At 34.8% G+C, this 25,939-nt stretch overlaps 4 protein-coding genes and 1 non-coding gene across 5 annotated transcripts; 4 read left to right on the top strand and 1 right to left on the bottom strand.

Annotated features, from left to right (window-relative positions):
* The first annotated feature begins 239 nt into the window (after nt 1-239).
* LOC116019770 lies at nt 240-4,107 on the top strand. Its single transcript, XM_031260099.1, has 4 exons — nt 240-386; nt 585-656; nt 1,477-3,640; nt 3,756-4,107. The coding sequence occupies exons 3-4, from the start codon at nt 1,515-1,517 to the stop codon at nt 3,823-3,825; spliced, it is 2,196 nt and encodes a 731-aa protein (XP_031115959.1). The 5' UTR covers nt 240-386; nt 585-656; nt 1,477-1,514; the 3' UTR covers nt 3,826-4,107.
* A 1,371-nt stretch (nt 4,108-5,478) lies between these two features.
* Nucleotides 5,479-8,068, top strand: LOC116018728. Its single transcript, XM_031258699.1, has 2 exons — nt 5,479-5,705; nt 6,820-8,068. Exons 1-2 carry the CDS (start codon nt 5,609-5,611, stop codon nt 7,764-7,766), a joined length of 1,044 nt encoding a protein of 347 aa, XP_031114559.1. The 5' UTR covers nt 5,479-5,608; the 3' UTR covers nt 7,767-8,068.
* Nucleotides 8,069-14,076: 6,008 nt separating this feature from the next.
* On the top strand, nt 14,077-19,888 carry LOC116021265 (probable polyamine oxidase 4). The gene is made up of 10 exons (XM_031261892.1): nt 14,077-14,605; nt 15,455-15,570; nt 15,655-15,743; nt 16,794-16,907; nt 17,358-17,445; nt 17,545-17,630; nt 17,722-17,824; nt 18,165-18,262; nt 18,836-19,265; nt 19,410-19,888. Exons 1-10 carry the CDS (start codon nt 14,560-14,562, stop codon nt 19,728-19,730), a joined length of 1,491 nt encoding a protein of 496 aa, XP_031117752.1. The 5' UTR covers nt 14,077-14,559; the 3' UTR covers nt 19,731-19,888.
* Nucleotides 19,889-21,286: 1,398 nt separating this feature from the next.
* Nucleotides 21,287-24,804, top strand: LOC116020038 (ras-related protein RHN1-like). The gene is made up of 8 exons (XM_031260490.1): nt 21,287-21,475; nt 21,582-21,659; nt 21,801-21,968; nt 22,889-22,937; nt 23,192-23,265; nt 23,375-23,468; nt 23,831-23,928; nt 24,569-24,804. Exons 1-7 carry the CDS (start codon nt 21,437-21,439, stop codon nt 23,926-23,928), a joined length of 600 nt encoding a protein of 199 aa, XP_031116350.1. The 5' UTR covers nt 21,287-21,436; the 3' UTR covers nt 24,569-24,804.
* Nucleotides 24,805-25,758: 954 nt separating this feature from the next.
* LOC116021333 lies at nt 25,759-25,853 on the bottom strand. The gene has a single exon (XR_004098993.1). It is a non-coding gene; the product is annotated as a small nucleolar RNA Z103 (small nucleolar RNA).
* Between the last annotated feature and the right edge of the window lie 86 nt (nt 25,854-25,939).

Here is a 25,939-nt window from a genome sequence, read left to right as displayed (position 1 = left end):
GATGAGGACGAGGAGGAGGATGATGATGATGATGATGAGAATGACGAGGAGGAGGAGGAGGATTATGACGAGAATGATGACGAGGATGACGAGGAGGATTATGACGAGGATGATGAGGAGGAGGACGAGGAGGATTATGATGATGATGAGGAGGAGGAGGACGAGGACGAGGAGGAAGATAAGAATGAAGTACATAAATGTCAGTTAGTGGATGGGGTTAATGGGAAGATTAAAGCCGCAGCATCCAACATTATTAATGCTAGCATTGCTGCTGAACAAGTGGAGTCTGAGAAGCCAATGATTCCTGATGACTGGGACTGGGAGATCATTCAGGGACCAGAAGAACAAGAAGAAGATATAGCAGCCGGCCCCAGCAGCTGGAGGAGGTATATATTCATCATCTTCATCCCTTCACTAATTTCTTTCTTAATTCTTTCCTCATCGGATCCTATATTAGCTAATTGAGTTAGAATGTATGATTAGTTGATAACATTAACTAATTGTATAAGAGTGTTTATTATATGTTATATGATTTAGCAAGTCTCCTCTAACATATATGCATGTTTTCATCTCATCTGTATCAGCTGGATCGGCAGAAGGTAGAATGAACATTTAGCTTGCAAGGCAGCTCTGTCAGTTTGCTGCACCACATGAAGGCAGGGCACCACATTCAGCCTTTATTTATCGATGTCTTCATATTCTAGTTTATCTTAGTGATAATAACTGGACAGTCAAACTATTTACCATACTGCTTTCTGTGGTTTGCCATCCATATATTCAGTATTATTTACATTTTTTCTTTAATACTATGTTACTATCAGTTTGAAAAAGTATTTCCTATTGCTTGAAAATTGTTCAAATTCCATCATTCTAAAACCTGCACTTACCTATATGTAGGTTTACATATATATTTTTAAATTATTTAGAAATACTCATTAAATTTTTTTAAAATACTTAACATGTAAGTTTTAAATAGGCTCAAAGCAGGACTTTGCCTTTGTAATGACCTACATATTAAACAAACTTTTAAAATAACTTTATGTCAAATGAATTGTAACATCTAATCATTATTGCATGAACTATGGTCCACACAGCTGTGAAAATCATAAATAAAAAATACATTTTTAATATATTAAAAGTACATTATTTAAGTATTGAAAGTATATTATTTTATATGTACAATGAAATAATATACTTTTAGTATAATAAAAATGTACTTTATATTCATTGTTCATATAACAATGTGAACCATGATCTACACAATAATTTGCCTGTAACCTCTATACAGGCCTAGACCCAAAGGCCAGATTATTTCATTAATTTTTTAAAGCTCGACTAGGCTCGGCCAATTTGCAACTCTATCTATTTTTAAGAAGAGATACAGTAGGTCTCCGCCATCGTTCCTTTCTACGGATTTATTGATCGAAGACCTTGACCTCCACTCTAGTCTTCCATAGTTTCTTCGTGTTTGTGCAGTAACAATTCTTGGAGAAATCCACCCCTAATCCCCAGCCATGACCACGGAGCTATTCAAGAAGCGCCTGAGCGCGTTCTACTCTACCTGGAGAATCCACAGACACCTTTGGGGAAACTCCGATATCATAGTCTTCAGCACGCCGGCGCAGGCGGCCTCCAATTTAACCGGCGACTTTTTCGTATGGCTGTTCGGAGAAGATCTCGCTGGAACCACGGCGGTCTTCACTCCATCGTCGATTTTCTTCCTCTGTGCGCAGGAGAGCTTCTCTCGGCTGCGCAGTTTGGCGAGCTACGCCACGGAGGTGTTGAAAATTCCGGTCTCGGTGGAGCTTAATCCCAGGAGGAGATTCTCCGGGCCCCGTATTTTGTCGAGCTACCCCACGGAGGTGATGAGAATTCCTGTCTCGGTGGAACTTAAGCCCGAGTGCCGTCGCGATGAGGAAGGGCTTTCCAAATTGGATGAGATTATTCGGAGTATGCGGCTAAGGCTTAAATCTGGTAAGTCGAACGATGATCCTACTTGCACATTAACTGTTGGATGTATTGACAAGGAGATTCCCAAATCCAAACTATTGATGAGCTGCGTGAACGATTTTGAGTGTTTTGCCAAGTACAGGATTTCCACTGTGAATAACGCGGTGCGGAGTGTGATGGTTCAGATTACTGCTTGTGAATCGAGAATTTATAAAAATGATAATCTCTTGGCTGATAATATGCAATTTAACAGAGGAGTTAAAAGGACTATGGAGGATAGAGTCGAAAAATCTGATCTGATTAAGGGTTTTAAGGAAATGAATGTGTCTAAAGATGAGGCAGAGACTAGCAGCAAGGTAAATACTGATAAAGAAATGATGATATTGGAAAATTTGGGGTGGAAGTTTGAAAAGGCAGCCAATGAACCACCTCCTTTAGTTGTAGATCAAAGCAAAACCACAGAGCCTATGATGGAGGGAGAGACAAGTTTTGTGCCATTTAGACTTGAGAAGGAGAAGGTGGTTGGTATGCAAATTCAATGTTATAATGAGTCCAGACAATTTAAGCAGCCCGAGACGGAAAAGGATGGTGTGAGGAAGGACAAAAAAGCAGCACGGAAGGGGTTATCGGTTCCTGAACAGAGGCTGACATCGTTCTATTCGAGCTGGAGGAAATACAGAAATGAGTTATGGGGCGACTCTGATGTTTTGGTGGTTACCACCCCGCCATCCTCTCCGTCCGGGTCAATTGCAGCCATGCTGGACCGTCCAGTATCGTCTAGCTTCTTCTTGTGGTTGCTTGGTCGTGACTTCCCGAACACAACAGCTGTGTTTATGGACCGAGCGATTTATTTTTTTTGCCCTATTGAGAGTTATGCAAAACTTTGTCTTTTAGGACTCTATATGACAAAAGCAGCACAGGTTTCTGTTTCAGTCCAACAGAAGGTTAAGGCTGGTGATGAATCAGAACTGTTGAATTCGACTTTAGATGCTTTGTGGACTGACCGAGCTAATGATCACCCTGTTATTATTGGTTATATTGATGGAGAAGCTCCAAGTTCAAAGTTGGATGAAGGAATGTTTCAAGCCACAAATGTGATGAGAGGTTTTTTAAAGCTTCTTTGTGAGGAGGGAGACGGATTGAAATCACTTCAAAGTCGGAGTTTAGATACCACCGAAGATAAGGACATTGAGAATCTAGCTGAGAATTATCAGCAGGTAATGTCCTTGTTGTCCAATGATGCAAAAGCTTCAAGCATGGTCTCAAATGAGCAACAGAAAGATGAACTATTGCAAGAGAAGCATGAAAACAAGGATGAACTACATAAATCTGAAGAGGCTAATCAGTTACTGCAGGAGGTTAATGGCAAGATTGGCAACCTGCCATCCAAATTTGCGGAGATGAACATTGTGGTTGAAGGGGAGCAGTGCCCTCACTCAACTGAAGAAGATGGCTCCGAGAGTAAGCTGCTCGTGGCAGAGGAGGGAAACTCGCCCTGCAATGCTGAACCAGTGGTACTGGCGGAGGAGGAGCAAGAGTCTCAATCCGGTAATGTTAGAGTCGATTCAAGCATTGAAAATGCTTGCAATCAGTCCAAGGAATCTGTGGGTTCCGATGATGACTGGGAGATCATCGAGACCTCCCACGAGGGACAACAACCAAATATAGCCAATAATAGCAGCTGGGGGAGGTATTCGTGAACCTCACACTCATCTTCACTAATTTCTTGTTTTATATTTGCTGACTTCTTGTTATATATATATGCTTTAGTATACTCTAACATGATGCATGTTTCGTTTCATCAGCTGGATCGGCAGAGCATTTAGCTCGGTCAGTTTGCACCACAAGGCAGCCGGTGATGAAGCATCATCGTAAACTGCACATTCAGACTTTGTTAATGCCTTCCTCTGGATCAATGTGTATATTATATAATAATAATGATCAGTCTCTTTGATTACTACTAGTTTAGTGATGAATAACTGGACAGAGAAACTATTTAGTTGGTTTCAGTGGTTTGCCATGCATATTCAGTATTTACATTTGAGAAAATATTTGATGTTATGTCATGTGTTTGCAACTTTGCATCAATCTTGAAAATTGTTCTAATTCATCGTTGTTGTAAAACACTTATGTATATGTATATGTGTACAGATAAAATGAAGACAGCAAATCTACTTTTTTTAATGGTTAAATTATCCCCTAAACTTTATACGAAAAATTAATTGATTTCTTGAATTTTTAAATGTTGTAATTAAACTTATCAATTTGGCTATTTTAGTGCATCGAAGTCCAAAAATCAATTATTATTAAGTGGGTTACTATGGTCCTGGCAAAACTGCAATTGAGAAAGTGATTTAGTTGCCTTCTTCACAACAGAGAAGAGGACTAATTAGCCTTTTTCATTGGAGAAGGTGATATTCGATATGTGATCGTTTGTTAGTCTCCGGTCGTTCGAGTATTGCCAACCCTAAAGATGTGTTGAACTTAATTGTAACTTTTAAAAGTTTATAGACCTATTTTCAAAAAAAATAAAATTTAAAACTTAATTAACTTTTCATATAAAATTTAACAACTCATTTATTATTATTATTATTATTATTTTTATTTTTTTACTTTTGCACTAGCTAGAAATAATAATACAAGCTTACTAGGTAGCTTTATAAGCAATTCAAAAGGAATATTCTAAGAATGATTAGGTGCTATATTTATTGGGAGAATTTTTTCCTCTCAATATTAATTTATTGTTTTGAGTACTACTGACTCTGTTACAATGCAGTATCTGTTCATAACTACTTTTTTAAATTGAAGCACAAAGAATTAATATCATCTCTTCTGAGATTCGAACCCACTCCTTTCGTATGGGGTGCAACTGGGTGCACTAGACCACAAGCTCTTGGCATATATATTAATTTATTCAGTTAATGAATAATTTAATCCAATGAAAAATGAATTCCTTCGAATTTGGAAAAAAAAAAAAAGCTTTACCCTTCTTTGGTATTTTATGTTTCACACTTTGTGCGAGAAGAGTTACTATATGAATACTAATATTACCCCATGTATTTTAATTATATAAAAATATTTAGGTCTTTATACTAATTATTTTCAATAAATTATTTTTCAACAATGATGAAATGATGAAACTAATATTTCAAAAAATAATTTATTTTTTTATAAAATTTAGATTTAATTATTGTCCGTCCATGAACCAATTACCGTTATTGTCTAGAAAAATATTTTATGGACTCTCAATTTTTATTCCAACTTGTGTTTAAATTTGATTGGAAGAAGAAAAATAATGAATGGATAGTTACCAATTACCATGGTCACTATTAAATTGAGAAATTCAAACATACCAAATTGAGAAATTCAAACATTCCAAATATGGGAAGAAAAATGGGAGTAATTAAGAGTACTGGTAAAATTACTCTATTGCCTAATTCGCGAACATAAGAAGAAATAGCAAATTTCTTTAAAAAAAAATAAAAAGAAAAAGAAAGAAATAGAAAATGACAGTCAAATAAGAAGTGACTAAAGGCATACCAATAGGCCACACTGAAAGCGGCGTTACTAAGCAATAGCGAAACTTAGCGCGTGCGGTACGGTGCGGTGAGTAAACGACGGCGGAGCAGGTGGCGACGCAGACTACTCCGGCGGAGCAATGGTCGGAGTTCTCTCTCATAAGATCCAAAAAGATGAACTGAAGCCGGGGGATCACGTTTACTCGTGGAGGCACAACTATCTCTACGCTCATCACGGTTTTGTCTCACTTCCTCTCTCTCGCTTTTTCTTTTCTCTAAATTTCTGCAGAGCATAAAATTGTTTTTTTTCTAATTCATATTTCTGGAATGCCTCATTTTGCTATCTTGACTTATATTTGAAGAAGAGCCTGTTTTTGTTATGTTTTACCAGAAATAACTTTAGAATTTTTTGGGTCAAACTGGTATGAAACCGCGATCTGGTTAACTCTGACGCATCTTCTCTTGTTTAATTTCTCCTGGTGGGTCCTGATCATTAGCTTTCGCGCCCAAAACTAGAATCAGTTCACTACTATATTGATTCGGGCCTTTTTCCCTATCAGCATGTTTGCAAGAGGGAATTGCAATTTATTTTCTACTTAATTCAAAAAGGTGGAAAATTCCACAGTTTGGTGAGAAGGAATTGCAAATTCCATTCGACATTTCTATAGATAAGGCAATGGTAAAGCAGTGAAATTGAGATTGTATTTGACTGTGAAATTCCTGGGAAGTTAATTCTATCAAACAACTATTAAACCGCAGTGCTTTATGGCAATGAGTGTCAGGTGGTGGGAATATGAAGATGTTTGCTTCTGAATATAATAAAAGATCCTATTCGACATTTCTATAGGTAAGGCAACGGTGTTTATTGAGGACGAATTGAGAGAAGATAGATTATGTATTTTCTGATTACAATAAGGATAATATGTTAGTAATAGAGGTAGCGGTGGACCAAAGTTTACTTGGTTTTAGTTAATACATATGATTATATAGGTGACTCCAACTAGATTGGGACTAAGCTGCAATGAAGTTGAGCTGTTGGCAAAAACTATTTTCGAGTCAAAGGGATTATAGGAAGTTGGGAAATTAAAAAGGTTATGATGGTTTTTATATCAAATTGAGAATGGTGAAAAAAAAATGTAAAAAGAAGGTGATGGTATGGTGTCTCCATTGAAGATTTAAAAAAAAAAACATTAATTAAGATCCCCCAGCAAGTAGTTTCTATTATTTCTCATAACATTTATTGATTTGTATTCTTTCTTGAATGTGTGAAGTTCATTGTCAGTTTTCATAGTTTATGTTGCCATATTACATTATGCTGCTATGGAGTATCATTCTTTGCAAACAATTACAGGGATATATGTTGGTGATGGAAAGGTTATTCATTTCACACGGGCTGCAGGTCATGAGATTGGAACAGGAACTTTCTTAGACAGCTTTGTTTTCAGCTCTTCACCTGTCAAGCCCCTAGACCCCCCATGCCCAAGATGTGGTGATCAATCAGTGACTGAAGGTGTAATCATATCCTGCCTTGAATGTTTTCTTTATGGTGGTGAACTCTATATTTTTCAGTACGGTGTTTCTCCAGCTTTTTTTCTTGCCAAAGTTCGAGGAGGAACATGCACACTTGCCTGCTCTGATCCAGTGGAGCATGTACTTCATCGAGCTGAATATCTGCTTCAGAATGGTTTTGGAGTTTACAACCTATTTAAGAACTGTGAGGATTTTGCAATCTATTGCAAGACTGGTTTGCTTGTCTATACAGATCTCAGTGTAGGCCGGAGTGGACAGGCAGCTTCGGTTTTCGCCGCTGTCAGTGTAATCGCCTCATCACCGCTTCGCTTCTTGACTACCGGCATTGGTGGTCTGTCAGCCGTAGGATGCGGCGTTTATTGTGTCAGCCGGATTGTTTCTGATATTGGAGTGCGTCGGGATGTCACAAAGACACCCGTGGAAAAGCTTGTTGCCCGTTTTAGCCCTGGCCTGCCTAAGTCTAGAGATGGAACATCTGATAGCCAAGTGCGTGATGATTTTCCAAAGACACCAGCCGAGAGTCCAATTGGCCACTCTAGCCCGCCTGAGCCTGAGCCTAAGCCTGAAACTGCAACATCTAACGGTGTAGTATGTGACAACATCACAAAGATCCCCGCGGAGAGTATTGCCACAGGCTCTAGCGTTTCCGAGTTCGAAGTTGCAAGATCTGATAGCGGAGCCTGCTGTGATCTCACCGTCGAGAGGCTTGTCAATCGCTCTAGCCTGCCTGAGTCCAAAGCTGGAACTGATGTTGCAAAGGAGTCATAATTCTTGTTGCATGTGTTATTGTATTCTGCGTGTGTAGTGCTCATCTCCATAGCCTGTAAGCCTGCCTGCTCTTCTTATGGGATGGAGTACAATTATATACTCAAAAATTTAAGACAATCTTAGGGACATCATGCCCCGCGAAAATACCTTGCCTTGTGTTTTGTAGAGGTACAATTTTTACAGAATACGCGGCAAACTGTTGTGAAATGTAATGTTATTGTACTTTTTGGATGTTTGTAATTGTACAATTTTGGAGAAGGGCCTCACAAAAAAGTTTGAAGTGATATTTAAGTTGAGTTAAACTTTAATTTTTGAGCTAGTTTTTGTGATAAAATTAGGATATTGATGATTTAAGTTCACTATCATTAGTGCTCTAGTTGAGACGTTAGTATATGGTGAAAAATGACTATCTAGTTCGGAGAAGTGTTTTGAGTGAAAGTCGCAAACCTCTTCTTATGGGACGGGTAATGATACAATCCAGATAACAATGAAATTGTATAATACTACTTAAGAGACCTTAAAACCTCTTAAAATTTTAAAATTATGTTTATGCATCTTATATAAACAAATTGGTTTTTGGTTTGTTTCTATTGGGGTTTATGCTTTCCAGCATAATTTTTTTTTTCTATTTTATCATTTCACCGTGGTTATTAAAAAAAATCAACATTTTTGGCATTAATCTTTTCAATCATTGGTGGTCAAAATTTTAGAATTACCAGTATTCCTTAATTGACCAAAATTTTCAACTACTGAAAAAGGTCAATGTTATCGAAAAAAAAGACTTCTGATACTAAAAGTAGTCGAAAACTTTTTTTTTGATAAAAAAAGTAGTAAACTTTTGATTTTCAATAACTTTTGGTGGGTGACTCAAAATTGATATCGTGCTTTGGTGTAAACATGGTGAATGTGGTGCCATATTCTACAAGTGGGAGCTGAGAATGCATATGCAGTTGCAGATAAGCTATGCTGGGTTGGTTGCTCCGGCCTACACCAATTCACATGGCGACCAAAGAGTGGTTTTATAATTTAGGCCTGAATACAAATATCCAGCAATCCATCTCTTGTCTCTTTACTCACGTTATCATGTTTGGTCACCGACTCCATCCCCACATGTTCTCCAATCACACAACTTGTCCATCACACCCAATTCTGCACAACTTGCGTTCCAATAATTTCACTTTATATATACCATATAGAGGCTCTCTCCTGTGTATCGCAGTTATGATTTAAGCATTTTTAAACTCCACTCATTTTAAACGTGGGAGAAAGCCTCTATGCTATACAATTCAATCTCCTTCTAAAATATATTATTTTTCAAACTCAAATGAATTTACTTTGAAAATTAATTTCTCATTCACCTATTATTCATTTTGTACGTACAATATATCAAATTTATTCGTGCGAAAGAGTGCAAATCCACTTCTATCAAATACTAAAAAAATATAAATAAGTGTAAATCAATTGAAATATATTTCGTGATTCTATCTCTTCATACAACACCTAGAAGCAAAATCAGTGTACAAGTATTACGTAGGATCGCGTGGGCCCGGATTGAGTTGCATCCTTTTTAAAAATATAATCGGAGCCCATGGATTCCGATTCGGCAAATTATTGTGTGGACCATGGTCCACACAGCTATGTGGACCATAATCAAATGTATATTTTTAATGTACTAAATGTACATTATGTTTGTACTGAATCTATAAAAATAATGTACATTCAGTACACAAATAATGTATATCCCCTGAATATAATGTACATTATTTTTATATTGAATGTGCATTATTTAATAGTAAGGTCCACACAGCTGTGTGGACCATGGTCCACACAATAATGATTGTTCCGATTCAGCCGTGGCCATTTGATTGCCATGGATTCCATTTTATTTATTTTTAATTTAGTAATAAATAATAAAGTGTTAGGAAAAGGCAAGGAAGCCATAGATTTTATTTTATTTTATCATGAGATTGAAAATTAACATTTTTTATTGAAATGTATTGGATTCAAGTTATTGGAAATAAACCTTTTTTAATTGCAAAAGTTATAACCAAATTATTTTAATTTGATGATTTTAGCACTAATTTTAATTCTTTTTATTTGAATAATGAATATCAATTTTCTTTATGTTTAGCATTATGTATGAAAACGTTAACTTCATCTAAGTAAAAAAGTTAAACTAAACCCCCAAAAACGTTTACATACGCAAAATCAATTCAAACATTGTAGCCATCACCTGATGGTTGATGCCCAACCCAACAACAAAGTCGAGTAGTTGATTTTATTTTTTATTTTTTATTTTTAAAATTTTTGGATCAGATTGTATATTATAATTATTATTAGATACAATTATAACCGCTATAGTATAAAAGATTAGTATTAAATTTTCAAATTTTTAAGATTTAACTATAATTAACTATGGAGGAATTATAAAATACAATTCTTTAAAATAATAATAATAATAATAATAATAATAATAAAAATCAACCATTGGAATACTCTAACGTTGTACAATTAGGTCGAATTTTGTTTTCATTGGCATGATTTTGCACTATTTATGTCCTACTATCCATGCTTCACATTTTCTTTTGAAAATATCGAATTTCTACTATTTGTTTTAGGATCTTTTGCAATAAAAGTGGGGAAAAGGGACTTGTGGCCTTTTTGGCTTTACATTGCGTCATAGCATTAGGCCGTTACATTATGACTCTATTCCATCATCAACCAAATTGACAAAAATATTGTCATTTATGTCGCACTAATTTATATATATATTTAAGAGTTAATTTTATTATTTTTTTTCTAAATTTATAGGTGGCTGTCAACTTTTAGTATTTTTTTATTAGAATATTTACATTTGGTTATAGTATTATTGTGACATAATCATTTTTTTTAACCCGTCAATAAAATCATTGAAATATCGTTAAATACAAAGACATTTCGATCATTTTTATACAAAGTGAGTTGACCTCCGCTATATTTTTATGTTTATTTATAAAAACCCGTATTTTTTAGACCGAAATATCTTTATATTTAACGGCATTAAAATTGTTTTGTTGATAGATCAAGAGGACAAGAAATAGTCATGCCACAATAATACTAAGACTAAATGTGAATGTTTTTATAAAAAAGATTAAAAATAGACTATCACCTATAAATATATGACCGAAAATAAAATTAACTCTATTTTTTAATATATCAAAACAATAGAAGCAACACTTGGTTAGGGAGACGTCGAGATGCTGTCCTCCAGTATTCTCTCAATTGTTCTGTGCCTTAATTTCCAATCCATCCAAACACGGTATAGATGATTTTAATGCCATATGAGATCTTTTGAGTATAATGACTTTTGTTACTTTTAGTTCTGAACTTTCAAATTGATCACACTTGGTCCTAAGACTTTTAACTTGTTGCCATTTATGGTCCAAGTTAATCATCTATGATCTTTCAACTTTTAAAATTTAACTAGCCCTTGTCCTCCTAGCAGCTAGGACCATAGTTGGTTAAAATTTGATAATTGAAAAGTCATCACTGGTTAACTTGGACTACAATTTGAAAGTCGAATGGTCACGAATAGTCAATTTGAAAGTTTATGACTAAATTAAATGTGATTAAAGTGTGGCTTTTGTGCCGTGTTTGGATAACGCTACGCGGATTCCATTGGAAGAAAAGAAATGAAAGATAAAGGGCAAAAATTATTGGTGGCAAATGCTTTTAAAAATGGACCATGGCGTCAATTATATAGGACATGGATTCTTGATCTTAGCCGAAAAGGCCAAAAGCAGACACTAAGATAAAGTAAATACCATTCAATTGATAATCAATGACCTTGTCATCCAATACAACAAGTTTATAGTTTTAATTTAAAATTTCAGCAAATTTTATTCTCAATCTATTCATAATCTTAGGTATATGAAAATACAATCAAATTGAAATATACAAAAAAATAACGTATAATTCTTTATAGGATCATATATGAGTAGAATCTTAGAGCTTTAGTCCTTCAATTAATGATAACAAACATAAATATAATTATATGAGTCAAATTTTGTTTAATATAATATTCGACCGACTTGGTGCGAATAGAGATTAGTCTGAGTATGCTACAAACTTAATATATTGTATGAGAAAAATAAATAATGGATACAAATCCTATAAGAGGAGTGACCGTGTGGATATAGCATGATTCTCACACCAACATTTCCTTATTCCTAAGACTCAATCTCTTCTTCTTTTGATTGACTTGATTTGAGTTATCATTCTATCAATGTTAAACGCAATAAAAACCTTATTTCGTGATTTTTATTCCTACCTCGAAATTATATTCTTGATGGGAATTGCTTATCAAGAAAGGATTATTGATTCGAATGGGTAACTAAAAATGCTTTGCAAACCATACGGCATCAACTGTCATCACGTTTTAATTTCAAGTAGGTATATTCTTAATCCTTACTCATCAATTGGCCTAGCTACACATCAGACAATGCACGCACTAGGACAAGACAATTTTTGTAAATAGTTGTTCTCTATTGTTTCATACAATTTTTAAAATAGCAAATAGCTATTCATTAATGTAAAAAAACTAGAAATAATAATCACAACTAATAATAACATGTATTTTGTTTATAGTTATTGCCCACATTTTGTTTATATTTATTTAGTTTATTTAGAAATATTAACGAGATGCTAGGTAATTTGTATCTTTTCAACCTCTTTAAATTGTATTTTTTTTATTAAAAAAGAGTACAAAACTTTAACACTATTATATTAGGCCATTTCTATTTGTGGGTTTTAAATTTTAATGAGTTTTTAGAATAGTAAAATGTTGTGGATGAGTTTTTAACAAATGTGAATATGAGTTTTTTTTTTTTAATTTTTTTTTTCCTACAAATTTGAGATTTTGACAGACAATGGTGCCCCCGTGAAAAGAGAACTGCACCTCAGAGTGCGTGAGGCGCAACTGTTCTGATTTAAATTTGTAATATAATTTTATTTTATTTAACTTATATTTTAACATTATTAAAGTTTGTATATAATATTTGTATTTTGTAATCATAATATCATTAACTCAACACCATATTAACTTATAAAGTTGATAAATATATAGCTTATAACTTTATTTAGTCCCATTGAAAAAAAAAAACGAAGAAAGTGATTTGAAAGAAAAAAATAAGTTCAAGAAAAAATATTAGAAAAAAATAATTTTACACTTAAGAAATCCACTTGCCAAATTTTATCACCCACAATTAAAATTTAGATTCGATGGACCAAATGTGACAATGATTTAAAAGTTGTGAGACTAAATTTAAAAAATTTAATAGTCGATGATCATATGTGACAAGTATTTAAATGTTATGTGATCAAATTTAAAAATTTTAATAGTTGATAACCAAATGTGACAAGCTGAAACCAATTCTGAAAATTTTAATTGTCGCAAACCCCACACTTAGTGGGACCAAAAATAGAAATACCTAATATGATCATGTATACATGTTTGTGTGTGGAGGGTAATTTTCTCACTTGATATATATATTTATATTCCTTAATTTAACCAAAAAGACTATTTGTGTTGGTTTTATGACCCCTGGGTAATCAAATGCATGTCAACACTACCTGTTAGAGTAGCGAGAATATAGGAAATATGTAGAAAAAATATAACAAGAGAATATATGTATTGTATTGCTCAGAATTGCTTGTCCCTACTCCGTGTATGGAGGGTCTATTTATACATCTTTTGGGCCTAGAGCCCTACAAAGAATAAGAATCCTGGATCGCCTCCTGTTGGAGTCCACGTTACATTATATAACTGCCCTAATCTTGCTAATATTACAAGTGTTAAGTCCAATCCTTATGGAACTCTTCTGTAGCTTTGTGTTGAGGGTCCTTCTTGGACTTTCTTGATCCAATTGCTCTCTTGGGCCGGTCTATGTAACTCAGGCCTAGTTTTCCAACAAACCAAATAATAAAATAAAATAATTATTTTATTCCTAGTCTCTTTTCATTTCCCATAAAATATGATTCATATGGTCAAAAAATCTATCCCGGAAACCAAAAATCATGATGAAAAGATGATGGAACTTGTCATTTTGATAACAATTACTCCGTATTAGACTGGATTTTTACTTTTAACCAAAAAAAAAAACTGTTGACCTGTTTTCGACTGTTGATTTGGTTTTATTAGACTGGAGTCCTGAGAACACGGGCCCAGCGAAGATCCAAGCTCAAAATGCAGACAATTCCAAAAATACCCCCAATAAAATATCATGCATAAAAGCGTTGCCAACTTATAATTGTCATGGCCCTGTTACCCATACTCTACTCCCACCGGTATAAATACACCCATCGCCAACCACCTCCTCCACCCCCATCCAGCGGTTATCTTCAGTCTCCCTGTTTCTTCTCTAGAGAGATAAGCAGAGAGATAGAGACGAAGAGAGTAAACAATCGACAAGAATCAATTAAATCGATCTATGCAAACGGGGAAATCCACGACGATCGTCCAAGGTCGGAGCCGATTCACCGGAGGAGCGCAGGATTATGAGCTGTTTTGACAAGTTGCGGTGTTCTTCGAATCTCAGCCGCCTTATCGCCGGCATTCTCATTTTCATGCTCTATCATTCCTTCCAATTAATCTCCAATTTCTTACTTCCTATACATCCGTAATTTGAACTCGCCCTCCTACGAAATCCAATACCACATCTCCTTAGTTTTCTTCTCGCAATTTTCACCAATATTGTCCAATTCCGACGAGGGAAACCCTACCAATTTTCGAATCGCGCACTGCTCGCACATTTTCATGGATCTCAAAGATCATTCCAGCTTTACTAGTTATTTGCTTGATGGTAACTGTCTTAAACTTTTACGATTGAAATTTACCTTGGTTTCATAATTCCGTGTTTTAAAAAGAATTTATTATTGTTAGGCCGTGGAATTTTGATTGGGTAATTCGTTTCTATATGTGAATTCTCGGATTCCTTGAATTTTATCACGAATTAGATGCTTTTTTATGGATGATATAAAAGCATAATTGCTATGTAGGGTAATGTGTTTAGTACATACGATTAATGTAAATATGGATATATTTATTTTTATATTTGGAATGAATTACTATTTACTACCACTATAAAACTTGTCTTTTTTGCACTTTTATGACAAGACAGCACAATTGATAGTTAATGCATTTTTGGTGCAACTGGGCAACGAATCATGGCTAAGTTTCATTATTTTGTCTTGAAAAGGGCAAGACTATGACTTTTTATGTATACTCATAGCTCATAATGATTGGAGCAGAAATGATGAAATATAGCAAACACTCCCAAGATAATTAAAATGTTGGTTACTTGTAAAGCTATCTATGATGTGAAAACATTCTATTAGTTCCTGAATATGTTTTTATATGATTGTTTCCCAGTGGTAAACTGAATTTCAGTAGAGCCAGATTCAAACACCTGATTGGTTAGCCATGGAATAGGTCAACAGCAATTCTTCTCAGAGATGACATGATATTAAACAAAAAAACAAAAAACAAAAAAAGAAGAGAAGTTTAGTGTGTAATTCTGTAAACGTCTACTTGTATGCATGGCGGTTTGTGTTTGTTTTGTTTTGTTTATAGAGTAAGTTTCTTTGCTTTTTTAAAATCAATTTCCATATGAAATTTAGCCTCTCTTGATTGGATGTTGTTTGATGACTAGGCACATTTCCCTCCCGCACTGGCAGCCGTCATAATTCATCTCCATCAGTAGTTGTGATTGGTGGGGGTATCTCAGGCATAGCTGCTGCACGTATTCTCCAGAATGCATCTTTCAAGGTGTGTAAGTAGTTTATATATCAGTATCCTTCCAGACAGGCGAAGTTCTTCTTTTGGTATTATTCATAGTATCGAATGTTCCAGGTGCTATTGCTGGAATCAAAAGATAGAATTGGTGGGCGCATTCATACTGACTACACATTTGGTTGTCCAGTTGACATGGGAGCATCATGGTAAATTTTAAATATATTGCTTCTATTTGCATATAATTATTTGCAGGAGGCATATCTTTATTGCATGATACATTATCTCGGACCACATACCTACGTGTACTTTTCGTTTTGAATCAATATCTTAATTTATTCTTGTAGGGAGTGAATGCTATTATTTGTGCCACCAAATGAGCCAAACTCTTCATGTCATTGTTAAATTGCTTCAACTTAAACTTGAAGATTATGCTACTTTAATTTAGAATCATCTACTGCTATTAAGTGGACCTGATTCTTTCCATTCTACCCAAAATAATAAATACATTAATAAATAAAAATTTAAGTGGACCTGATGCATTGCTGGCTCAATAATATTAACTATTTCAGTGCGGAAATTATATCGTGGACCAGTGTGGACCACTTCAAAAACGATGTCGTTTTGTTTAAATTAGCGTGGCCTTTTTTGTTTTTTGTTTTTCTTCCGTTTGATCAACATTCACCTTTGCAAGTACTACATAATCTGTTAATTTTAAGTACATAAACTTGCCTTTATAAGTACATAATTTGTTAACTATAAATGTATCATGCCAAGTAATTCGAACATTGTTCTAAGTTCATTAAATGTGAACTGTAGGTAAATAAACTTAAAGCTAAAGGTTCATAAATTAAGTGTTTGACATGTGTCATGATTGTGGTATAAGTTTAAAGATATATTTGATTGAAAATTAACAAGTTTTTATTACGGACCTAAGCTATTGATTTTATAAACCTGTGGTTAACAGATTATGTATGTGCAGTTAACAGATTATTTACTTGTAGTACCAGTGTTGTTTTCCGATTGTGTGAAAAAACAGCGCCACTAAAGGCACCGTTTATGTGAATTACGAAATCGCGTCATTTTGGACCTTGCAAGTTGGACCCTTATCCACAATATAACGATGTATTTCATGGCTTCAAACAGAAAAACAATGAACTTCTTTATTTTCTTCCTTGTGTACTTGATACTTGTTTGTTGAGTAAATGTATTTTCATTTATTCTCCATTAATGCCTTATTAACTTTGCAACTATGTCAGGCTACATGGTGTGTGCAATGAGAATCCGTTGGCTCCTATGATTCGTCACTTAGGCCTCACTTTATATCGTACTAGTGGTGACAATTCTGTCCTGTATGACCATGATCTGGAGAGGTAAAATGACTATCCATACAACTGCAAATTGAAAGAGTTTGATGCACCAGTGGGCTTTCTTAATCTGAGTGGCCACTTGTTTATGCAATCTAAGCAAAACTCTGCAGAATGTAGAATTCCAGTATCGATCAATTATGTTACCTACACTAGATTGTCAACAATTTTGCTATAATATGATAACTTATGCAGTGTAACACTGTAACCTTTTGTACCTGAGAACATAGTTTTTGTCCCTATGTTTTAGGTTGGATTAGCTATTGTATATTAATATGTTAACTTTTGATTCAACTTCAGATGTTAAAAGACTCCAGAATAATATTTCTGAAAACAGCAGTTGGGAATTAATCTTCCTGTTTCAGTTCTAATTTAAGGCTATTCATTAGTCCTTTACCTACTTTTCTCTAAGTTTCATTCATAACTTTTTTTTATATATGCATTATTTATTTGCAGTTTCATGCTGTTTGGCAAGGATGGTAAGCAAGTTCCTAAACAGACAGTGGTTGAAGTTGGAGATGCATTCAAGAAAATTCTCAATGAGGTAGTTGAATTTCTTATGTGTTTTTCTTTTCACTATTTTCAACTATGTGCTTCATACTTGCAGTATGAAAGCTGGTGATTCTTGTTTTGGGTCATGCAGACTGAGAAAGTGAGAGATGAATACAGTCAAGACATGTCAATTCGACAAGCAATATCAATCATACTGGACAGGCATCCTGAACTGAAGTATGGCAAACAAAAGCTTTTACTACAGTCTGTTTTGTTGTTTTTTTTATACATGAAACTAGTTACATGTAAGGATTTATTTGACATGTAGACAAAATGGACTTGCGCATGAAGTGCTGCAATGGTACATATGCAGAATGGAGGCATGGTTTGCTGCAGATACAAATATGATATCTCTGAAATCTTGGGACCAGGTAAGTGTACTGTGGGCTGTTTCTCTTCAATTGTTTTAACATGATTATTTTTGGATCCCAGATAAGTTTACTGTAGATTGCTTCTCTTCGATTTTTTAATATGATTATTTTGGACCTCAAAATATTACTAATTTTATTTCACGTATTCATCTTTTTCATGTTCTATGCTCTACCAAAAGATGTTTCTTAGAACTTCATTTCAATCTGCAAGAACATGTGCTTGTAACACTTCTAGTCCATATTTGATACATCAAACTGTTAAATCATTTGAAGATGCTTACTTATGTACTTTTCATCCTGCATTAGAGCTCATGTAACTGGGTTAGTTCTCCTTGTGCAGGAACAAGTACTTTCTGGTGGTCATGGACTAATGGTGCAAGGCTATTATCCCCTGATGAAGGCATTGGCAAAAGATATTGATATACGATTGAATCATAGGTAAGCTTGCAATTTGCTAAACATGATTTTGGAGTAATTATATCCTTTGTGGTAGTCATCTTTGCTGCCGTTTGGCACAAATCTGAAAGACTAAAGCAAAAAGGTCTTGTTCCTATAACATTTTGCATTAATAAACTTATATGCTGTGACATATCCCAACTTCAATCAAGCTATTATCATTATATTTCATTTCTTAACCATCTTCTATATGTAGTCAAATTTCCAAGTTGCTTATCAAAGAAGTTCAGATTTTATTTTATTTTATTTTATTTTATTTGAAAAAACCACTCATGTGGAAATATTATTAAAAATGTAGCATGCCCAGACCTTCTGCTCTAATTTTCTATGATTGTACCTTGCTTGATAAGTTTTGTTTTCCTTATTTAGTGTTTTTACCCTTTTTCCTTAATCTGTTTGTATGACTTTTGATAATGGAGTTTGAAATCCTCTATCCTTTACATCCCCAAAGGAAGATAAAAGGGAATTATAACTTATTTTGAGATTTTATAATTTACGATGTTGACTTTCCAGTGAGTTTCAGCAATTTATCTTTGTGGTTTCAATTATGACTAGGGTTAAAAGGATTACAAATGGCTATAATAAGGTGATGGTCACGGTTGAGGATGGAAGAATTTTCGTTGCTGATGCTGCTATTGTAACCGTACCCATTGGGGTTCTCAAAGCAAACTTGATTGAATTTGAGCCAAAATTGCCTGAATGGAAGGTTTCTGCAATAACAGATCTTGGTGTAGGCAATGAGAATAAGATTGCATTGCAGTTTGACAATGTCTTTTGGCCAAATGTGGAATTATTAGGTGTAGTTGCATCCACTTCTTACGCATGTGGTTATTTTCTCAATCTCCACAAGGCTACAGGCAATCCTGTTCTCGTCTATATGGCTGCAGGAAGCCTCGCGGATGACCTTGAGAAGCTATCAGATGAGGCTTTAGTTGATTTTGTAATGTTGCAGCTGAAGAAAATGTTTCCTAATGCTACCAACCCTGTAAGTTTTGCTTTTATTCTGCACTTAGCATCTTGTAGATTTTCTTCCAATTTCCTAAATTCCTTAGTTGTCTGATTGTTGCATCTCTCCACGATATCTGTGACGGTCAGATTGATGGATAGTTTGGCTTGGTTTTGTCTCCAGGTCCAGTACCTCGTGTCACGCTGGGGAACAGATCCTGACATCCTTGGGTGCTATTCATACGACGCAGTTGGCAAGCCAATGGACATATATGATAAGCTCCGAGCACCCATAGGGAATCTTTTCTTTGGAGGCGAAGCAGTTAGCATGGATCATCAAGGATCCGTGCACGGTGCCTATTCTGCTGGAGTTCTGGCTGCTGAAAATTGTCGCCACCATCTCATCAAGAAACTTGGTAGTCTGGAAATGATACAGCTTGTTTCCTCCAGGGAGGAATTTCTTGAAGCTGCTGCTGTTGTTCCTCTCCAGATCTCTAGGATGTGAGTTGTCTTTGTTTTTCTTTCTTAATCAATGAATAAGTATGTACTCTTTAGAAGTGTTCTTGAAGGTAATGCACTGATTCGGAAAATGTTTGCTGGATTAAGAATCCTTTTAGTGTTGTATAAAAGTATTTTCTTTAATTGTATTTTCATGGTTATCAAGATGAGTGAAGGAGAAGCTCTCTGTCCTTCCCCCACCTCAAGGGGAAGGAAAAGGGTGAGCTCAATAATTTGCATTTTAATTTATTGGATTTTAGGAAAGGCAAATTTGGTTAAAAGGTTTTAAAAGTGAATTAAAACTTAAAACCCATTTTTTGTATGATGATCTGACAATGTTATTTTGGGATTTCATACTAATTACAAAAATAGTCAGTAAGTCTGTTGGTGAGATTGGGTCAATGGGCACGCACCGTGGCTGGTCAAGTGATCGATAGGTGCGGTTCAAAAGTTTAAAGAGTGACTATTTATTCAATTAATTATAAAATGATTATATTTTACAAGGAAAATATTCAATTACGTGAATTGAAAAATAATTCATAGTGGTCAATTACGAAAAAATAAATATAGAAAAAATGTCAACAAATCAACACAATAGAGAATAAAATATAAAATCATTGTAAAATGACCCATTCCTGCCATAAACCTGGTCTATTAAATTTGACATTGTCTTTTTTTTTTTTAAACAACATTGTGCGCCATTTAATTAAACAGAGAGGTTATTAAAAAAAAGTTTATATAAACACGTTAAAGATTAAAACTAGAAAAAGAAAAATTAGAAAGAAGATATAACCAGACTTATGACTAATAATTAATTTATCAAATATATGCATACTAATACTTAAATATACAATAACAACTAAAAATTAAAAATTAACTGATAACATCTAGAAGTTTATAATTAATTGTCAGCTACTGTACTAATATTCAAAAAATGATTTTTTAATAAAACATTTTATCAAACAAATGCAATCTAATGAAGTGGGTTGTGTAAATATGTAGTTAATAATTGGGCCCACATACAATTGTGGTGCCAAAGGCCGTGCATTTATTTTATTTGTATAGTCGCGCGCTACACGTTTTAGCAGTGGGAAATATATTATTTGTTTATTTATATTTTTAAAATTATAAAAGCTCACCAAAATCTGCATAAAATATTCATATATTAGTCCATAAATTACAAAAAAAAAAAAGATAAATCAATTTTAGCCAACTTTTTCTAAGGGTCCATATATCAATAAATATGTTGAATCCCCAATTTCAAGAATTTTTCACGTCCCGGTTCGCTGAACACTGAAGCTAGACCTTATTAGGAGTAGCTGGTGAGACCCGATTCCTGGTTTCTTCTTCCAAACTTCACCCAACCAGTTAAGCTGTCCATTTAAATTAAAAAAGTTGAATCTCAACTCTAAGGATCGCCCTGATCTGATAGAGTATCTCAAAGGATGACACTAGACCTTTGTTTATCGCACAAACTGAATGCAAAAATAATAATAATAATAATAATAATAATAATAATAATAATAATTTTGTCCTTTAGTCTGGGAAGCGGTGGCCTCTTCTTCAATTCTCCGCTTTTCTCCCTCGGCTCCCACTCTGTCTTGTCATCGTCGCGTCTCTTTTCTCTTCTCTATTCTCTTCTCTTTCAAACCCCCAAATCCCCCAATTTCACGAAGAAATAATAATAAACAGAGTCCTAATTACACTTCTCTAATGGCGTCGAGCGGTCACACTAATTTCAATGCTAAACTCGTAAGTCCAGTTACATGTATTGAACAAACACTATGTGTACGGATTTTCATCGGAATGGTATTGCTTTTGGTTTCATTTTCCCCTAAATTTTGGATTTGATCATCAGGTATTATTGGGCGACATGGGAGCTGGGAAATCGAGCTTAGTAGTGCGATTCGTGAAGGGCCAATTTTACGAATTTCAAGTAATTCTATACGCATGCAGTATTTCACTTTCGAGAGTTTGTCGACTTCTGTTTTTCGTTTCTTTTCTAGTTTGGCGATTGTTATTGAGTAATTTTGATGATGATGATGATGGTGAATTGGTGATAACTGATTGTTTAAAGGAATCAACAATCGGAGCTGCGTTTTTCTCCTCTACGGTGTCGGTCAACAACACTACAGTGAAGTTCGAGATCTGGGACACGGCTGGCCAGGAGCGGTACCACAGCTTGGCTCCGATGTACTACAGAGGTGCCGCTGCCGCCATTATCGTCTTTGATGTTACTAATACGGTACTGTTTTCCCCCTTCATAGACAAATATTTGATCACGACCAAGCATATGACAGCTTGACTTGCTGCTTCAGAGTTTGAGCTAGCTAAACTTAATTTTGAAGTTATGGCAGCTTGCTCTGAACTGTTTCAAGTTTGATATATTAAAGCCTGATTTTAGTGTTGCAACTTGCAAATGAAATTGATGCAGTCTTAAGTCTTATAACTACCGAGATTATTGCATTATTATGAGAGAAGAAGTGTTTTGTTGTGTGGAAGATGTGGAAGTGGATGTGAGATAAAGAAAAGTTGTAATTGAAGGTTGAGGATGATTAGAGGCAAAATTACAAACTTGTTAAAAGTGTAGTGTTCTGAACTTCTGATTAAGCAGAAGGTTTTTCAAGCCAAATGATTCCCATGCCAGAGAAACTACTCAGCTGATAATGCCATAGTTCACCAGAGAGTGCAGATTCCTTATCTTACTGTAGTTTATTTCTCCTGTGCATGGAGTGTTAGACAATAATGGAAGCTTCAGGATAGATTTTTCAAATAGGAGTTTTTTTCTTCTGTGTTTTTGGGGGTGAGAGGTTTATGAAGCATGATACAAATATGTACGTGTTTCCAACATAAACAAGAGTGTATTTGATTTTCAAAAAGGAGACACAACACATAGGGACATGATCTTTTATTACTGTGATTATTATAACATGGATTAAATTAAGTTGCCCCACCATTCACATTGGATCAGTATACTGAAGTTGAATAAGCTCATTCTTCTTCTTCCTTCATGCTCCCCTTCTTCATTTGGACATTTGACTTCACACCAATTATTCATGTAATAGTCTTTGTGTCATGTACTCTATGAATTTGGATGACATGTTCTTAATTTTGGTTTTGCTGATTCATTAGAGTTTTTCGTTTGTTTTTAAATAACTATAACAGGATTCATTTGAACGATCAAAGAAGTGGGTCCAAGAATTGCAGAAACAAGGTGCTTATCCATGTATATATTGAAAATGCCAATTTCCCTTTTTCCCTTCGGTCCTTGCAAATTTAGCACACTGATTCTATGGACAACTTTGTTAATAAAAAGTTCAGTCTGTTTTAAAAGATAATGTCTAAGTGGCCCACTGAAAATTCCCCGAAATAGTTTAATTTTATTACCATTACTTTTTGTATCCATAGGTTTGAGGTATCCCCCAGTTAAATACGACAATAGTTACAGATAATTTCTTACTCTTGTAGGTAATCCAAACATGGTTGTTGCACTTGCTGGGAACAAAGCTGATTTGGAAGACAAAAGGAAGGTGACTGCTGAAGTAAGTTTGTCTTACCCTCTTATTTTTCTTGTCCTTTAATTGGAACCTTCTCAATATCATACTTTTGGGCTCTGGTTTTTCTCAAACAGAATAATGAATTATTTTGCAGGAGGCACGCTTATATGCTGAGGAAAATGGTCTTTTCTTCATGGAGACTTCTGCAAAAACAGCTCTTAATGTTAATGATATTTTCTATGAAATAGGTATGTTTTATACTTTTCTTTGATATGTTTGCCCAGGGCATGTTTTGTTCCGCACTCAAGTCTCCGTATTTTAATCTCAGCTAAAAGGAGTTAAACACTTTAGATACCCTTGGTTGCTCCTCCTCTATATATAACCAGGGCATATTATATGCTCTGCTGTTGCAACTATGGTTTTGGTTTCGTTTTGTTGTTTCCCTGGCTATTGATCAATCATGTGGTTGTTTATGAGAAAATAACCTTCTCATTTAAGCATTGTCAGAATAGCAGAAAGTATCATAAATGTTATTGCCTTATTCTGTTCATTTGATCAAATAAAATCACTCCATAACTCTTACCCTGAATAAATGTTTGTATTTGTTCAGCTAAGAGGTTGCCCAGAGCTCAACCTGTTCAAAATCCAGCAGGGGTGGCACTTACTGATGGACAAGCAGGAGGATCCAGAGCAGCATGCTGTTCTTAAGTATTAACATCTGCTTAATTTACTTATTCCAAGATTTTGTTTTCCATTTCTCCCTCCTATAGATAATTTTTCATGTGGGGATATTGTAGTGTAGTGGAGAGCGTTGGCGGAGGACAGATTAGGTTTTATGAAGATAGTATTATTCATTAGCTTAGCTCCATCATGCTTAGATTTTTGAGTTCTATCTTATCCACTTTTTTTTTCCTGATCATTCAGTTAAACGTGTTCTCTGTCTTCTATACTTTATGAAGGCCACTTCCATTGATTAATGTTAATATCTATGAATCAACTGGCCTGGCAAAAGTTGGCAAATTTGGCTGGCACGGAGGCATTCGAGCACAAAATAATATATGGTTTCGATCCTCATACAGTCATTCTCCAATGTCCATAGTAATCTAAATTTGTTTCGAGTTCAATGTTGTTAATCATAGGTTCCGTTAACCTTCTTTATTTCACCTTTCTCTCTCACAGTCTCACTCTGAAATGCATTGACAAACAAATTTTTTATTAGTTTTTATTTCCACTTCCTTATTTGCTTCCCATTTCTCTCTCTAGCCTAGATGTTGCATACAGTTCCAATCACTTATATCAAACTAACATCTTTTGATACGAATTGTTATGCTGTCTATGTGGCGTGCAGGGAGGGACGTCGTGTCAATATCAGCAATTGAGGACAAGAAAGACCCCAAATATGGAGTTATGTGATTGCCCGCCCGTCCTATATGGCTATATGTTGGAATTTAAAGAGTGTACGATAAATTACATTGTTGGCAAAAATGTATTCTCTAGTGGATCTTACCAGTAGTTGTACATGATTTGATGATTGGAATAAATATCCATCTGAGTTGGACAACACGCAACGCATTTCTTTTTACCTTTTTGAAGTTGATAAAACACCGTAACATTTTTTTAATGAAGTGATAAATTAGAGTGTTTGACTAATTCCAATTTTTATCTTGTCATGGAATAACTTCTAGTCTAGACTGTATAATACCGGTCGAAATGTCACAAAGAAAAACTAATTTCTCCCACCAGCACCACGAGAGAATATGTAATCCAACCATGTGCCCAATAAGATTAACGAAAACTATGAATCAGTCCCGTGAACGAGTAAGTAAATTGGAAAAGCTGAAGTCGAAACTCCATTTAATGTCGCAAACGAAGAAATTGCCTCAAAACATCATCATTTCTCTAGGGACAGAGCACGTTTGCCTACTCAATTGTGTCACCCATGACCAATCCAATCAATGACCATTCTGCTAGATTCCTATATAACCTTAGTATGACGAAACTCATCAATGAAGGAAATGTACTAGTAACAAAGGGCCTGAAACATCAGTGCAAATATTCAGATTCAGGCGAGTGATACTGGATTCATATCGCAAGTTGAGTAAAAACAATTGTTCAGATCGTGATAAGAAATCGAAATCCGAACAAGAAGCTGACTTGCTTACAAAAAACATGCAACACAATATGCTTTCTGTCGAAGTTCGAACACAAAAGCATAGTAACAGTATTAACGATGACACAACGAGCTCAGAAATGAAGCTGCTACATCGGCTGATCCAGTGAGGCTAGAGTTAAGTTGCACTTCGGAGTATGAATTTTAGGCAAACATGCTAGGTGAGAAAGAAAATTAGGTTTTTCTTATCCTAAAAATATACAGAAGCATTCAAATGTAAAAACCCAATCAGATGCAGTTATTGAATACATTCCACAAGATGAGAAAAAAGTCAATTATGATGGATCAGATTATCTGGCTTGGATTCTCATAAATGAGAATCAAAAGTCGCTCAATCTGGCTTGGATTCTCATAAATGAGAATCAAAAGTCGCTCAGTAATTTCAGCATTCTCATAAATGAGAATCAAAAGTCGCTCAGTAATTTCAGCTTCGATCATCTGGGGAAATAATCATCATATCCACTTCAAAATTATAACAAAAAAAGAAGTTACGATTATAAAAATGAGATGTAAAATGAAGAGAAGGATCAGAAAATCTGGCTTGGATTC

This window comes from Ipomoea triloba, chromosome 5, assembly GCF_003576645.1.
Source record: "Ipomoea triloba cultivar NCNSP0323 chromosome 5, ASM357664v1".
In the NCBI taxonomy this organism is placed as follows: Eukaryota; Viridiplantae; Streptophyta; class Magnoliopsida; order Solanales; family Convolvulaceae; genus Ipomoea; species Ipomoea triloba.
This window is presented reverse-complemented; position numbering and strand designations above follow the sequence as displayed.

Excerpts from the sequence above, each read along its gene's own strand:
- LOC116019770 (XM_031260099.1), top strand. The coding sequence starts at position 1,515 with ATGACCACGGAGCTATTCAAGAAGCGCCTGAGCGCGTTCTACTCTACC. Across the intron at positions 3,641-3,755 it reads AATAATAGCAGCTGGGGGAG|CTGGATCGGCAGAGCATTTA; the intron begins GTATTCGTGAAC and ends TCGTTTCATCAG.
- LOC116021265 (XM_031261892.1), top strand. The coding sequence starts at position 14,560 with ATGGATCTCAAAGATCATTCCAGCTTTACTAGTTATTTGCTTGATG. Across the intron at positions 14,606-15,454 it reads TACTAGTTATTTGCTTGATG|GCACATTTCCCTCCCGCACT; the intron begins GTAACTGTCTTA and ends TTTGATGACTAG. Across the intron at positions 17,825-18,164 it reads CTCTGAAATCTTGGGACCAG|GAACAAGTACTTTCTGGTGG; the intron begins GTAAGTGTACTG and ends CTCCTTGTGCAG.
- LOC116020038 (XM_031260490.1), top strand. The coding sequence starts at position 21,437 with ATGGCGTCGAGCGGTCACACTAATTTCAATGCTAAACTC. Across the intron at positions 21,660-21,800 it reads GCCAATTTTACGAATTTCAA|GAATCAACAATCGGAGCTGC; the intron begins GTAATTCTATAC and ends GATTGTTTAAAG. Across the intron at positions 21,969-22,888 it reads TCTTTGATGTTACTAATACG|GATTCATTTGAACGATCAAA; the intron begins GTACTGTTTTCC and ends TAACTATAACAG.
- LOC116018728 (XM_031258699.1), top strand. The coding sequence starts at position 5,609 with ATGGTCGGAGTTCTCTCTCATAAGATCCAAAAAGATGAACTGAAGCCG. Across the intron at positions 5,706-6,819 it reads CTATCTCTACGCTCATCACG|GGATATATGTTGGTGATGGA; the intron begins GTTTTGTCTCAC and ends AAACAATTACAG.